The 16817-nt window shown below is 49.3% G+C and overlaps 1 protein-coding gene across 1 annotated transcript in view; it reads right to left on the minus strand.

Moving 5' to 3' along the window:
* Positions 1 to 943: 943 nt before the first annotated feature.
* The window catches only part of LOC140209586 (nectin-4-like), a 49982-nt gene continuing 34108 nt past the window's right edge, over positions 944 to 16817 (minus strand). Inside the window, exons 4-9 of the mRNA XM_072277859.1 lie at positions 15417 to 15534; positions 14882 to 15033; positions 6606 to 6753; positions 6144 to 6252; positions 2799 to 3107; positions 944 to 1581 (exon numbers count right to left, since the gene is read on the minus strand). Of these exons, the coding sequence (XP_072133960.1) occupies positions 1384 to 1581; positions 2799 to 3107; positions 6144 to 6252; positions 6606 to 6753; positions 14882 to 15033; positions 15417 to 15534 (1034 nt within the window). The 3' untranslated portion in view covers positions 944 to 1383. The remainder of the gene's footprint in view (positions 1582 to 2798; positions 3108 to 6143; positions 6253 to 6605; positions 6754 to 14881; positions 15034 to 15416; positions 15535 to 16817) is intronic.

A 16817-nucleotide genomic window follows, 5' to 3' on the forward strand; every position in this document is an offset into this window, starting at 1 on the left:
GAGGTGAATGGCCGTATCCCACCTAATGCTCACGCACTGCTCAGTCACAGCCCAGCCTAAATTCCACAGCTCAGAAATCTGCCAAGATTACTCCTTTCCCCTTTTGCCTCTGTTGGTCAGTCGGTGGGGATTGATGCTGACCCTTCCCCTCTGGTTCTATGGGTCCTGGGGTCAGTGTAGGAGCACGAACGGTACAGGGGGTGTGTGACTGGACGTGGGGGGGGGGGTAGAGAGTACGTGAGCTGGAAACTCTGTCCACAGCTCACACAGGACCTCCGTGTGTTTCCAATCTACAGCTCCAGGTTCCCAGTCCCATCCCGAACATTCCCTGTACATTTGAAACAGCCATGGGCCAGAGATTCGCAGGAGTCAGTGGAGATGGTGTGACAGAGCTGGGAACAGGGTGAGTGTTTTACAGGAGTCCGGTGTTGGGCTTGTAAATTACGTGGTTTGTCCGATGGGACAGGGTGTAACTGGGGTCTCTATGCTGGGTGTGTCATTCTGGGAGAGGTCACTGATATTGGTTCAATGATCCTCCTGGTAGATCGGGTGGGGTCTGTGGGGACGGTGTTGGTGGGATTCTCCAGCACTTTGAAGTGCCTGAGGTAGGTGGTCCAGGCTTCAGAAAGCCAGGATTCACTGTCCAGTAGACCATACATTGTGCCAGGTTTGGGGTCTTCACCCTCCTCCTCAATCAACCAAAGGTGGTGGTGAATGTCACCAATAACCAGAGGTAAGCCACAAGGAGAGCGTTTCCACTGAGCCACTGTGGGGTTACAGGCCCCGTTCCACTCAGCCCCTGTCTAGGACAGCTTACAATTGTGAAGCCCTCCCCTTCTGTGTAACTGTGGAGGGGATCTCTGCCTCTTCCCGTCAGGCGGCGAGTCCCAGACCCCCCCACCTTCCCTCCTCTCCCCTCTGCCCCTGCTCTCCTTCCTATTTACTCTGCGCAGACCCCTCACCAATTTACACCCTCCACCGTCTCCGCTCAGCCTTCTGTGTTACTGGGGAGACAAGCCCAGCCTCTCCCACCTCCCCACGTCTGTGTGTGTGGTCTCCACATTCCCAGCAGGGACAATACAGACTAGCGTGCGTTTAGTACAGTGCCTGCGGGGTCTCTACAATTCTGTATGTCTATGTCCATGTTCTGTACAATTCCAGTACGGTGTTTATGGTCCAGTGATTCCACATCCATGTCCTGTACAGTGCTGGCAGAATCTTTATGATCCAGTGTACCATTGTTTGTTTCCTGGACAGCCCTGGTGTGGTATCTACAGTCTGGTGTGTCTCTGTCTGTGTCCTGTACAGACAGGTTCCCAGCCTGCTGTGTACAGTCCCCACAGTGGAGTCCTTGCCCTGTGTGGGACATCTGACTCATTGCCCTCACACGCAGTGCTCTCTTCTGGCGATGTAGATGGTGTTGCCAGACGGCTTCGCCCGCAGCGTCCCGTTGTGGGGGTAGAAATGACCCATGGCCGCGTGGATGGACTTTTGGTGGTCTGCCACATCCTCCTCGTCCTCTGTCTGAGAGCCGGGGTCTGACGGAGAGGGAGTCAGGGGCCGGGCAGAGTACGGAGTCACCTGTCACAGTGAGTGGGGAGCGGTGTTGGGGAGAGGAACGGGTTGGGGAGGGGAGAAAGCAGGAAGGGATGGAAGAGATCAAGAGGGAGAGAGAGTGAAGGGGGAAGGGGGGAGAAAAGGGAGGAGCGAGGTAAATGGAAAAGCAGAGAAAAGCAATATTAATTTGACAGCTACCCAAGATACTCTGCAAATGCTGGCAATCTTAAGCAATGCGGACAAAATGCAGAAGGAACACGGCCAGAGATTTAAGGACGCAAACAACAGGAATTCTGCAGATGCTGAAAATTCAAGCAACACACATCAAAGTTGCTGGTGAACGCAGCAGGCCAGGCAGCATCTCTAGGAAGATGGACAGTCGACGTTTCGGGACGAGACCCTTCGTCAGAGATTTAGGGTCCCAGCCCAAAACGTTTATTTCCCTCCATAGATGTTGTCTGACCTGCTGTGCTCCTCCAGCATTTTGTGCATGTTTCTCAGTGATTAGACACAAATGTCGAGGAGATGTTTGAGAGAGGATTTCGATAGAACGGGAGCGGTGGGTAGTACTGCTGCCTCCGAGTGGTGTTTCAGAGACCCAGCTTCAAGCCTGGCCTCAGGCGCTGTCTCTGTGGAGTCAGCATGCTCTCCCTGTGGGTTTCCATGGCTGCCCCGGTTTCCTCTCATACCCCAGAGAGGTGTGGCTCAGTGACTGAGCTGTGCTCAGTAAGCTGGCCCCTGTGTGTGGGTGAAGGGTACAGTCTGATGAGAATGTGGGCCAGTGAGATACAACTGGAGTAGATGGGAGGGTGAGGGTTGGATGGACCTGGTAAGCCAAAGAGCCTGGCCTTGTGCTGTATCTCTGTCAGTGATTGTGCAGAGGGAGCTTCACTCTGTGACCAACCCTTGCCTTGTGAGTGTGTGACATGATGATCTACAATGCTTCCTTCTGTGCCTGATCCGTGAACTGGGAGTGTGTGATGGGAGAGTGTAGAGGGAGTTTCACTCTGTGTCTGACCTGTGTCCTGGGAGTGTGTGATGGGACAGTGTAGAGGGAGCTTCACTCTGTGTCTGACCCGTGCCCTGGGAGTGTTTGTGATGGGACAGTGTAGAGGGAGTTTCACTCTGTGTCTGACCCTGGGGGTGTGTAATGGGACAGTGTCGAGGGAGCTTCACTCTGTGTCTGACCCTGGGAGTGTGTGATGGGACTGTGTAGAGGGAGCTTCATTCTGTGTCCTCACCTGCTCCTGGTTGTTCCTGAGGTCACGGGTGCTGCTGTTTCGTGTGTCTCCTGGTGAGACCGACCTCTCACTGGGACCCAGTGACCAATCCCTCATACTGTACCTCTGGCTACTGGGCAGGCTGTTCCTGTAGGCCCCGAAGGGGTAGGCAGTTGGAGGCCGGGTATCACTGGCTGTCGATCGCAGGCTGTAACGATGGTTGCCCAGGGGCAGAGGTGCTAGGTGGGTCTCCACTGGCCCCGACAACAGGTCCCTCGAGCTGCTCCTCTGTTGCGGTAAATGCTCTTCTATCATGGGCTCCTGCTCCAGCTGTTGGCACATGAAAGCAGGGAGGCATTAAAACTGAGTCTCAAGCTTCGACATTGGCATTCCCCACTCAGACCTTTATCTTCCTGTGTCTTGGGATAGAGAGGGTGGAAACACAGGAATCCCAAATCCCGTTACATCCATCCATATCTCCCTCCTCAACCCCTGCAAACCTCTCTCTCTGTCCTCCCACATCACTCTCAAATTCACTTGCACTCTCTCCCATCCCTTTCTCTTTCTTCCCTTCTTTACTCTCTCAAAAGCCCCTCAAATTTTCTCCCCATCCTCCTCTCTCCCCATCACTCCTTCATCCTCTCTCTCTCGCCCCCACACACACTGTCCCCTTCCCTCACCCAACCTCCTAAGGGCTCTTTTACCTTAAGCTCCTTAATCACCTCCGGTTCATTTCATATCACCCAATCCAGTACAGCTGATCCCCTAGTAGCTCAACAACAAACTGCTCTAAGAAGTCATCTCATTGGCATTCGACAATCTCATTCTCTTGAGATCCAATACCAACCTGATTTTCCTAACCAACTTGCAAGTTGAAATCTCTCTTGACTATCATAAAATTGACTTTTGACACGACTTTTCTATTTCCCATTGTAATCTGTGGTTCACATCCCAGCTACTGTTTGGAGGCCTCTATATAATTGCCATCAGGGTTCTTTCTAACTCAACCTGTAAGGATTCAATATCTTCCATAAGAACATAAGAAATAGGGGCAGGAGTAGGCCATCTGGCTCATTGAGCCTGCCCTGCCATTCAATAAGATCATGGCTGATCGGGCCTTGGACTCATCTCTATCTATCTGCCTTTCTCCATAATCCTTAGTTCCTCTACTATGCAAAAATCTATCCACCCTTGTCTTAAATATATTTACTTTGGTAGATTCCACTGGTTCATTGGGCAGAGAATTCCACAGATTCACCACTCTCTTGGAAAAATAGTTTCTCCTCATCTCCATCCTAAATCTATTCCCCCGAATCTTGAGGCTATGTCCCCTAATTCTAGTTTCCACTTCCACTTTCCACTTTCCTGTCTCTATCTTATCTATCATTTTTATAATTTTATATGTTTCTATAATAGCTCTCATCCTTCTGAATTCCAGTGAGTACAGTCCCAGGCAACAATCTCTCCTCATAGTCTAAGCCCCTCATCTCTGGAATCAACCTGGTGAACCTCCTCTGCACCACCTCCAAAGCCAGTATATCCTTCCTCAAGTAAGGAGACCAGAACTGCATGCAGCACACCAGGTGCGGCCTCACCAGTACCCTGTACAGTTGCAGCATAACCTCCCAGTCCTTAAATTCAATCCCTCTAGCAATGAAGGCCAATATTCCATTTGCCTTCTTGACAGCCTGCTGTACCTGCAAACCAGCCTTTTGTGATTCATGCACACGCTCTCCCAAATCCCTCTGCACAGCAGCATGCTGTAATTTTTTACCATTTAAATAATTCTCTGATCTTCCATTTTTCCTTCCAAAGTGGATGACCTCACATTTACCAACATTGTACTCCATCTGCCAGACCCTTGCCCACTCACTTAACCCATCTATGTCTCTCTGCAGACTCTCCGTATCTTCTGCACAATTTGCTTTTCCACTCAATTTAGTGCATCAGCAAACTTAGATACACTACACTCAGCCTGCTCTTCCAGATCATTAATGCATATTCTGAACAGTTGTGAGCCCAGCACCAACCCCTGCACCATTTTTTGCACCAATCTCTATAAACTCTAGAGATCGTTGTGTGTGAAACTCCTAGGAGATCTGCAGTTTCTGAGATACTCAAACCGCCCTATCTGGCACCAACAATCATTCCACAGTCAAAGTCACTTGGATCACATTTCCTCCCCATTCTGATGTTTAGTCTGATTAACAACTGAACCTCTTGACCATGTCTACATGCTTTTATTCATTGAGTTGCTGCCACTTAATTGACTGATTAGATATTTGCATTAACGGCAGGTGTACAAGTGTACCGAATAAGGTGGCCACAAAGTGTATACGTATTTGGATAGATAGTGCCTGATTAGGGACAGGTTCTTTTGAGGAGGTCACCAGGGAAGCTGATAAAAGAATGGCAGTGGAGGTTGCCTGTATGAACTTTAGCAACTGCTTTGACAAGATCCCACATGGGAGCTGGTTCGCTTGAGAGGCTGCTTGGCATTCAGGATGAGCTAGTGAATTGGATTAGGCATTGGCTTCCCGGGAGAAGCCAAAAGGAAAGTGATAGTAGTTGCTTGTCTCCGTATGTGCCACCGGGATCAGAGCTGGGCCCACTGTTGTTTGTCATCTACATCAATGATCTGGATGATAATGTGGTTAACTGGATCAGCAGAATTTGTGGATGACAGCAAGATTGGGGGTGTAATGGACAGTGAAGAAGACTTTCAGAGCTTGCAGGGGGATCTGGACCAACTGGAAAAATAGGCTGAAAATAGCAGGTGGAATTTAGTGCAGACAAAGTTTGAGGTGTTGCATTTTGGGAGGAGAAACCAGGATAGGACCTACACAGTAGATAGGATCATGAAGAAATCTTTGGTACGTTAGAGTTGAAAGCAAAGTAATTTGAAGCATTGTGTACAAGGATGTTGCCAGGACTAGAGGACCTGAGTCACACAGAAACATGGAACAGGTTGGGATTTTATTCCCTAGAACGCAGGAGTCCAATGGTCATTATTGTGAAAAGGTTCAGCTCCAAGAGTAGAGACGCTCCGTGTAGAGATGGGGAGGATTTTCTTCACCCAGAAAGGGGAGCCCTTGGTAATTCTCTCTCCTAATGGCGGGGAACTCTCTCACTGATGAGATTCGGGACACAGATCACTGGGATGTGGGATATTGTGGGAACAGAGGGATGGGATGAGGTAACAGATTAGTCTTGGCGGCAGGAAGAAGGGGTTTCTGTTCCCACACGTGCCGATTCCAAGGCCAATCAGGTACCGTGCAGACCCCTCTCTCTCCCCGCAGCCCACCCAACAGCCGCCCTCTCCAGCACCCTGCACCACCCCCCCCACATCTCAGAACCAGCACTCACGTCAATGTCCCGGCTCCCACCGTTCTCCAACGTACGGACATCCACAGAGGCGGACATGGAGTTACAGCGGCGGATGGAGGGCTGCCGAGACATGGTGGAGATCTCCTCCCTGGGCAGAGGGAAGCAGGGGTCAGTGATGGAGAAACGAGAGGCCCAACGCCTGAGCAAAGACCTTTACTCCCTCTCTCCCATCCCTCACCTTGTCTTCTCTGTTCCCACCTTCTCCTCAATCCCACCCACTCTCTCACTCCCCTCCCTCAATCCTCTCACTCATCTCCCTTCAACCCTCTTCCCCTCCCTCACACTCACCTTCCTCTCCTCCTCCCCTCCTCCTTCCTGACCTCCTCTCCAAGTCTCCTGCAACAGGATGACCCACCTTCTCCGCCCGGTTGCAACTTCACCCCACCCAGACTCTCCGTGTGCCCATGTTCTCTGTCACCCCGTCCTCCTGCTCTCACTCACAGTTTGAAGACCATTTGCTCTGTTTTCTTGCGGTGTGAGCGGTTCACAGCGAACACAGCGCCGATGAAGATCAGCACGAGGACCAGGCCGACCACGCCAATGGCCACGAAGGCCAGGGTCAGCATGCTCACCCCAGCCACGTTCGACTCTGTGAGGGGGCAACCAACAGGGGTCAGCACTGGAGCACACCCACCCTCAAAACCTCCAGAGGCCGATGGAAGACCTGAGAGAGGTTTAGAAGATTATGAGGCATAACATAGGGAGAGCAGAGAGCCGGCATTCCTTTGCAGGGCGGAAATGCCTAATACCAGAGGGCATGCAATGAAGGTGAGACAAGGTAAGTTCAAAGCAGGATATGTAAGGTAAGCTGTTTTTTTTTAAAAGCACAGAGATTGGTGGATGCCTGGAATGTGTTGCTTGGGGTGGTGGTGGAGACAGATACAAGGCCCTGTTCCTGTGTTGTTCTATGTCGCCTCACACACTCCCAGGGTCAGACACAGAGTGAGGCTCCCTCCACACTGTCCCATCACACACTCCCAGGACACGGGTCAGACACAGAGTGAAACTCCCTCCACACTGTCCCATCACACACTCCAAGGACACGGGTCAGACACAGAGTGAAACTCCCTCTACACTGTCCCATCACACACTCCCAGGACACGGGTCAGACACAGAGTGAAGCTCCCTCCACACTGTCCCATCACACACTCCCAGGACACGGGTCAGACACAGAGTGAAACTCCCTCCACACTGTCCCATCACACATTCCCAGGACATGGGTCAGACATATAGAACATAGAACATAGAATAGTACAGCACAGTACAGGCCCTTCGGCCCACAATGTTGTGCCGACCCTCAAACTCTGCCTCCCATATAAGCCCCCACCTTAAATTCCTCCATATACCTGTCTAGTAGTCTCTTAAACTTCACTAGTGTATCTGCCTCCACCACTGACTCAGGCAGTGCATTCCACACACCAACCACTCTCTGAGTAAAAAACCTTCCTCTAATATCCCCCTTGAACTTCCCACCCCTTACCTAGATGACACCGAGCCCAGCGACCCTGAGGGTGGCCAGGGGGGCTACATTGTATACCTCTATCATGTCTCCTCTCATCCTCCTTCTCTCCAAAGAGTAAAGCCCTAGCTCCCTTAATCTCTGATCATAATACATACTCTCTAAACCAGGCAGCATCCTGGTAAATCTCCTCTGTACCCTTTCCAATGCTTCCATATCCTTCCTATAGTGAGGTGACCAGAACTGGACACAGTTCTCCAAGTGTGGCCTAACCAGAGTTTTATAGAGCAGCATCATTACATCACGACTCTTAAACTCTATCCCTCGAATTTTGAAAGCTAACATCCCATAAGCTTTCTTAACTAACCTATCTACCTGTGAGGCAACTTTCAGGGATCTGTGGTCATGTACCCCCAGATCCCTCTGCTCCTCCACACTACCAAGTATCCTGCCATTTACTTTGTACTCTGCCTTGGAGTTTGTCCTTCCAAAGTGTACCACCTCACACTTCTCCGGGTTGAACTCCATCTGCCACTTCTCAGCCCACTTCTGCATCCTATCAATGTCTCTCTGCAATCTTTGACAATCCTCTACACTATCTACAACACCACCAACCTTTGTGTCATCTGCAAACTTGCCAACCCACCCTTCTACCCCCACATCCAGGTCATTAATAAAAACCACGAAAAATAAAGGTCCCAGAACAGATCCTTGTGGGACACCATTAGTCACAATCCTCCAATCTGAATGTACTCCCTCCACCACCACCCTCTGCCTTCTGCAGGCAAGCCAATTCTGAATCCACCTGGCCAAACTTCCCTGGATCCCATGCCTTTTGACTTTCTGAATAAGCCTACCGTGTGGAACCTTGTCAAATGCCTTACTAAAATCCATATAGGTCTCATCCACTGCACTACCCTCATCTATATGCCTGGTCACCTCCTCAAAGAACTCTATCAGGCTTGTTAGACATGATCTGCCCTTCACAAAGCCATGCTGACTGTCCCTGATCAGACCATGATTCTCTAAATGCCCAGAGACCCTACCTCTAAGAACCTTTTCCAACAGCTTTCCTCACCACAGACGTAAGGCTCACTGGTCTATAATTACCCGGACTATCCCTACTACCTTTTTTGAACAAGGGGACAACATTCGCCTCCCTCCAATCCTCCGGTACGATTCCCGTGGACATCGAGGACATAAAGATCCTAGCCAGAGGCTCAGCAATCTCTTCCCTCGCCTCATGGAGCAGCCTGGGGAATATTCCGTCAGGCCCCGGGGACTTATCCGTCCTAATGTATTTTAACAACTTCCAACACCTCCTCTCCCTTAATATCAACATGCTCCAGAACATCAACCTCACTCATATTGTCCTCACCATCATCAAGTTCCCTCTCATTGGTGAATACTGAAGAGAAGTATTCATTGAGGACCTCGCTCACTTCCACAGCCTCCAGGCACATCTTCCGACCTTTATCTCTAATCGGTCCTACCTTCACTCCTGTCATCCTTTTGTTCCTTCACATAATTGAAGAATGACTTGGGGTTTTCCTTTACCCTACTCGCCAAGGCCTTCTCATGCCCCCTTCTTGCTCTTCTCAGCCCCTTCTTAAGCTCCTTTCTTGCTTCCCTATATTCCTCAATAGACCCATCTGATCCTTGCTTCCTAAATTTCAGGTATGCTGCCTTCTTCCACCTGACTAGATTTTCCACCTCACTTGTCACCCATAGTTCCTTCACCCTACTATTCTTTATCTTCCTCACCGGGACAAATTTATCCCTAACATCCTGCAAGACTGAAGTTCCCTCTACACTGTCCCATCACACACTCCCAAGGCATGGGTCAGACACAGAGTGAAACTCCCTCTACACTGCCCCATCACACACTCCCAGGACACGGGTCAGACACAGGGTGAGGCTCTCTCTACACTGTCCCATCACACACTCCCAGGACATGGGTCAGACACAGGGTGAGGCTCTCTCTACACTGTCCCATCACACACTCCCAGGACACGGGTCAGACACAGAGTGAAGCTCCCTCTCCACTGTCCCATCACACACTCCCAGGACATGGGTCAGACACAGAGTGAAGCTCCCTCTACACTATCTATCACACACTCCCAGGACACGGGTCAGATACAGAGTGAAGCTCCCTCTACACTATCTATCACACACTCCCAGGACATGGGTCAGACACAGAGTGAAACTCCCTCTACACTGTCCCATCACACACCCCCAGGACATGGGTCAGATACAGAGTGAAGCTCCCTCAACTCTGTCCCATCACACACTCCCAGGGTCAGACACAGAATGAAACTCCCTCTACTCTGTCCCATCACACACTCCCAGGGTACAGATCAGACACAGAGTGAAGCTCTATCAGGAAGAGGGACGGGGATGGGGATATGTCCTCTCAGGGGAACTCAGCAACAGCCAGGCTGTGACCCCACTGTTGTCTCTGTTGCAGTGAGACTTGGGGGAGAGGAGAGCTGCAGTGATCGGGGACTTAACTGGATGCGGAGCAGACGGGTGTATCTGTGTGTGAGTGATCTCGGGGATGCTGTCACCTCCCTGGTGCATGAGCGGTTTTAGGGCATTCTGAAGGGGGAGCAAAGCAGAGGGTGTGGTTCACACCAATACCAGCAAGGTGGGTAATAAAGAGGGATGAAGCTCTGCAATATAAATTTTGTGAGATAGCATGCAGATTAAGGAACTGGATCGTAATCTCGGCACACCACACTCTCCTGAGCACAGGAATAGGAAGATGGGGTAGATGAGAGTGCAGCTGAGGAACTGATATAGGAGGGAGGATTGCAGATACCAGGATCATTGGGGCCTTTCCTGGGGGAAGTGGGACCTCTACAGGCAGGACAGTTGCAGCTGAACTGGAACAGGTCCCCTATCCCTACTGTTGGGGAGAGGTTAAAGTTTGACAGGGGGGCGGAGAGCATTTGGAAGCAGGTATGGAATATAACCCAAGTAATCCAGTGGGTAGCGTAGACAGGGGCTCTAAAAGGCAGAGCACTTCCATTGCAAGGCGCCTGACTGATGAACAGAGCATCATTGAAAACCTGGGAAGATAATATTATTGTAATCACAGTAACACGGTTGAAGGAAGGCAGAAATAGCAGCTCAAAACCCCAGGCGTCAAAGATCCCACGTCAAAGAGAAGGGGCGTCACTGTAGGACTCGGACAGAATGTTGGAAACCTGTCCCAGTAAGGCCAGGTGGGTAGAGTTAGAAATAAGGAAGGGACCATCACTTTGCTGGGGTTACACTGCAGGATCACCAATGGTCATTGGGAGAGAGAGGAGCAGATATGGAGACAAATCACAGACTGGTGTAAAAGCAAAGTTAGTGGTGGGAGGGGTTTAACTCTCCACATTATTGATTGGGTTGCTGTTGTCCAAGGGCTTGAGGTGGGGAGGGATTTGTAGCGTGCCTCTAAGAGAGCTTTCAAGCCAATACATAAACAGACCCATCCAAGAGATGGGGCTGTACTGGACCGAGCCTTGGGAAATCGGTGTAAGTATCGATAGGGGAGCATTTTGAGGATGGTGATCATAATCCACAGTCACGAACAATCTGGTGGAGCAACCCGGCTGGTCAGCAACAACTCTGTAGTGGGGTGCAACCACAGATGCTTTCAGCTAAAACTCCATATCAAGACTGAGCGGAGAGAGGGGGTGGTCAGCACAAAGAGGGGAGGGGGGATTGCTGAGCTAGGAGCCAGATGTGATTGATGGACTGCCAGGGCAGAGGGGAAGAGTGTTGAATGACAGGCAGATCAAGCCAGGTGGTGGAGGGGGGGAGAGGTAGAGTCGGGAGACGGAAGCTGGTGGATGATAGGTGAGGCCAAAAGACAAGAAAAGGCAGAGAACACCAGGGAGTGGGATGTGAGGGAAAAGGTTAGAGAAGGTCAGGTGGCTGATAAGCAGGAAGACGAAGACAACCAGTGCTGGAAACTGATAAGGTCACGGAAATCAATGGGGGATAGTTCAAGGAAGTTATGGAAATGGATGAGGATGGGCCAGGCCAGGAGTTCGGACGAGGCTTATTACAGAAATGTGGGTCAGCTGGGAGCAACTGCTATTGGGGTAAATATCCAGCTGTGGGGAGCTTGGCACTAACAGGTTCTCATGAGGATGAAGGGCAAGGCTGACACATTACTCATTCCCTGGTGACATCAAGCATTGATGAAGATAAAAGAGAAGCATTTGGCAAGCACAGACAATGGGAAAGCAAGAGGGAACCTTGGGGAATATTGAGAGTGTAGCAAAACTCTTAAAAAATAAAATAGTAGAGCAAAGAGGGTTTTATGAAATATCCCTGATTCAGGAGAAGCCTCGAGGCATTTAGTGAAGATAGCAGGGAAAGTTTGGGTAAACTAGTTTATCATTACATTTTATTTTGTAATGGTGGGCTCTTGAACTGACAATCTACCTCATGATGATCTTACACCTTATTATCTGCCTGTCTGCATTTTCTCTGTAGGTGCATTCTGCAATCATTTTACCTTGTTCTACCTCAATGCACTGTATAATGATAATATCCAGAAAAACAATATGCAAGACAGGTTTTTCACCGTAAGTTGGTACATCTGACAATAACAAACCAATTCCAGGTATTGTCAAATATACCGACGCCCAGTGAGAAGCTTGTCTTGTATACCAGTCAGACACATCAGATCGTCACAGAGTAAGAGAAGACAAGGACGGAATGGAGAATAATGTGGTACAGTTACAGAGGAAGTGCAGTGTTGCTAGGCAATGCATTACAAGCCCATCATGAGGTAGATCATGGTACTAAGGAACTGTTTAATGGTCTTACTACAGTAGGGCAGAAGCTGTCCTTTAGCCAGGGGGACGTGCTTTCAGGCTTTTGTATTATCTGGCCAATGTGGAGTGGGGGGCAAGACAGAATATCTGGGAGGGTGGGGTAGGGTCTTTTATTATGCTGGCTGGTTTACCAAGGTAGTGAGAAGGAGGCAGAGTCTATGGAGGGGAGGGTGGTTTCCATTCAAAACCAAAGGGGCTATCAGAGGATGTCGGTGAGGTCTCAAATGAATCCCTCTCGTCTGCATTTACCACGGAGAAAAATACGTTCAACGGGGCAGTCATGGAGAGGGCCACTGAGATTCCAGACATGTAGGCATGAAGAGTTTGATGTCTGGAGCACAAGATCCCCAGGGCCTGACGAGTTGCTGCCTGGGCTGTCGTGGGAGAGAAGGAACAAACATAGAACTTTCAGCACAGGAACAGGCCATTCAGCCCATAACTCCGTGCTAAACATGAAACCAAATTGTAGTAATTTTCCTTTGCTTAAACATGATCCATATCCCTCCGTTCCCAGCTCGCTCATGTCTGCAACAACCCAAACGTCTGTTCATATCTGTTTCTAACACCCTCCCCCCCACCCTGGCACCCACACTCTGTGTGTAAGGAAACTCGCCCCCCACACATCTCCTTTAAACTTTCAAGTTAAGTATACTGTCCGTTAACCATATATATGTACACCATCAAATGAGACTACATTTCTCTGAACCAGGGTGTAAAGCATAGTAGTAATGCACATATAACACACAATAACTTAGGAAAGTAGGAACTAAATCTACAAATCAATTATGCAAAGCTAAACAAAGTAAAGTGCATAAATTAAATATTGTAGGGTACAGTGCAAATTGTAAGTGATGCAACAGAAGTTGTTTCCTGACCATTCTTTCCTTTCTCTATCAGAGTCTCCTGCCTGATGGTAGAAAGTCAAAGAGGATACTGGTTGGGTGAGTGGGATCCTTGATAATACTGAGAGCCCTGCATGCACACCGCTCATGAGAAATGTCCCGAATGGATGGTAGCCTATCTATCAGCCTCTCACTTTCAATGCTTGTTCTGGTGTTTAATATTTCAACTCGGGGACAAGGATTCTGACCTTCTACTCTGGGGATTCCCTACCTGGGGTTCACGGACCCCTCGGTTCATGGCAAAGGTCCATGACATACAAAAGGTTGGGAACCCCTGATCTACTCTATCCATGCCTCTCGTAACTTTATAAGCTTCTATCAGGTCTCCTCACAACCTCCACTCCAGACAAAATAAGACTGTCCAACCACCTCTCAAAGGAAGAGATTGCTGCGGCAGATGGAGATTTGCTCTGTCCATGGGTGGGTGTACCAGATAACTAGAGGGAAGGAAAACTGGTTCCTTCATGTTAGAAGGATAGCTGGAATAAAACAGGTAGCATTTATACCCGGGAAAGGCAGAGATTGATCCAGGACATTCATCAAATTTTAGTTCATGACAAATTCTGTCTTACTAATTTCATAAAACTTTTTGAAAAGTTATCTAAGTATATCTGGGTGGCAGGGTGGAGACATGTCTCTACCAAAGGAGGTGTAAGGCGCTTCTTCCCTTCACTAGCCTGCAGGTCACCCTCGGGAAGGTGTAGCACCTGCTTAGCCCCTGATCAGGGTCATGTGAAGCCAGGAGCAGGTGGTGGACGGTCGTGTGAGCAATTGGTGCATGACACAAGTCCTGGTTATGTCACCACTGACACCAGGCAGACAATCTCTGAAGACTATTGATAATGGCTGGGGTCACCCGTCTAGTAAAAACACTGTCCAGAAGAAGGCAATGGCAAATCACTTCTGTAGAAAAAATTACCAGGAACGATCATGGTCATGAAATGACCATGATCGCCCACATTATACGACATGACACATAACGAACAAACAAAGTACTGTACGTGGATGAGGGGAGTGTGGTAGATATTGGCCTTTTAGCAGGTCATGTGTGCTTGGCGTCCAGAGGTTTGGAGCGCAATGGATCCAGGACTGGTGGGTAAATTGGATCCACAATTGACAGTGACGGAGGCAGAGGGTAGTGACGCAGACTGGAAGTCTGGGACCGGGGGTGTCCCACAGGGATCGGAGCTGTGACCCCACGTGCCTGCGATACACAGGAACAAACTGGGTGTGAAAGATGAGTCAGTCTGTAGAAGGGACAAAAATTTGGGGTACTTGCAGATAGTGAGGTCACAGCATCAGTGAGAAAGTTGGGCAGAACATTGGAATTGCAACTGGAACTGGAGTTGGACGGATGGAATTTAATTCTGACAAGTGTGAGGTGATGCGTTTGATAATGGCAAATGCTAACAGGAAACTTCATTGTCAACACAGAGGTGGTGCACCACGAGGGGCAGATACATCAGAGAGCTTCAACTCACACCCCGGACTGAGAGCTTGGGTACAAACTTTACTGACCTGAGACACTTATTTTAACTTGGGCACTCCGACTGCCAATCTCATTGGAAACTTCACAGATGTAGGTTCCAGAATCTTCCAGGGTGAGGCGTCTGTTGAATAAGAGCCTATCCCCATCCATGGTGACGTTGTTGGGAAGGGTACCACCTACTCTGTCAACCAATCACCAGGAAAGTGTGAGACTTGAACCCACACAACCAGTCCCCACCATCCACACTCCCAAAGGGACCCACCCCTTCCCATTCACTCCCACTATCCACACTCCCAACGGACAAACCCCTTCCCATTAACGTTTGCCATCCACACTCCCAACAGGACCCACCCCTTCCCATTCACTCCCACCAACAACACTCCCAATGGATCCCACCCATTCCCATTCACTTCCACTGTCCACACTCCCAACAGGGCCCACCCTTTTTCTATTCAGTCCCACCGTCCATATTCCCAATGGGACACCACCCCATCAGACTCACTGCAACTATCCAAAATTCAATTGTTTCCATTTTAGTTCAGAACGGAAACTTTAGATCATTACCTTCTCCATACAAAGTTTGTGGCTGGAGGATTCCCATTTTCCTCACACTCTAACTCCATCCCTTCCATATCCACAAGCCAATTCTCTGTGGATTTTCTTATCATTACTTCAGGAACATCTACAAGAAGAAAGTAGAAGAAAGGAGTTTAGAAAAGTTTCCTCCACTCTGTCCCATCACACATTCTCTGGGCACAGGTCAGACACAGAGTGAAACTCCCTCTACACTGTCCCATCACACACTCCCAGGGTACAGGTCAGACACAGAGTGAATCTCCCTCTACACTGTCCCATCACACATTCTCTGGGCACAGGTCAGACACAGAGTAAAACTCCCTCTACACTGTCCCATCACACACTCCCAGGGCACGGGTCAGACACAGAGTGAAACTCCCTCTACACTGTCCCATCACACATTCTCTGGGCACAGGTCAGACACAGAGTGAAACTCCCTCTACACTGTCCCATCACACATTCTCTGGGCACAGGTCAGACACAGAGTAAAACTCCCTCTACACTGTCCCATCACACACTCCCAGGGCACGGGTCAGACACACAGTGAAACTCCCACTGCACTGTCTCATCACACACTCCCAGAACACGGGTCAGACACACAGTGAAACTCCCACTGCACTGTCTCATCATACACTCCCAGAACACGGGTCAGACTCAGAGAGAAACTCCCTCTACACTGTCCCATCGCACACTCCCTGGGCACAGGTCAGACACAGAGTGAAACTCCCTCTACACTGTCCCATCACACACTCCCAGGACACAGGTCAGACACAGAGTGAAACTCCCTCTACACTGTCCCATCACACACTCCCCAGGCACAGGTCAGACACAGAGTGAAACTCCCTCTACACTGTCCCATCACACACTCTCAGTGCATGAGTCAGTTAGCCTGACCTCAGTGGTTGTGAAGATGCTGGAATCAATTGTTAAGGATGAGGTTATGGAGTACTTGGTGACACAGGACAAGATAGGACAAAGTCAGCATGGTTTCCTTAAGGGCAAATCTTGCCTGATGAACCTGTTGGAATTCTTTGAGGAGATTACAAGTAGGATAAATAAAGGGGATGTTGTATATTTGGACTTTCATAAGGCTGCTGACCAAGTTAAGAGTCCATGGCATTACAGGAAAGTTACTGGTATGGTGAAAGCATTAGCTGTTTGGTAAGAGGCAGAGAGTGGGAATAAAAATGTCCTTTTCTGGTTGGCTGCCAGTGACTGGAGATGTTCCATAGGGATCGGTGTTGGGACCGCTTCTTTTTATGCTGTATATCAATTGTAACACACTGTAAGGTTTCACTGCTAAGGCTAATGTGATGGCTTCTATGTAATGTTCCACTGTTAAGGTAATGGTTTCTCTATAGCAGTAATGTTTAGATTTAGATTATGAGG

This window comes from Mobula birostris, chromosome 14, assembly GCF_030028105.1.
Source record: "Mobula birostris isolate sMobBir1 chromosome 14, sMobBir1.hap1, whole genome shotgun sequence".
NCBI lineage: Eukaryota > Metazoa > Chordata > Chondrichthyes > Myliobatiformes > Myliobatidae > Mobula > Mobula birostris.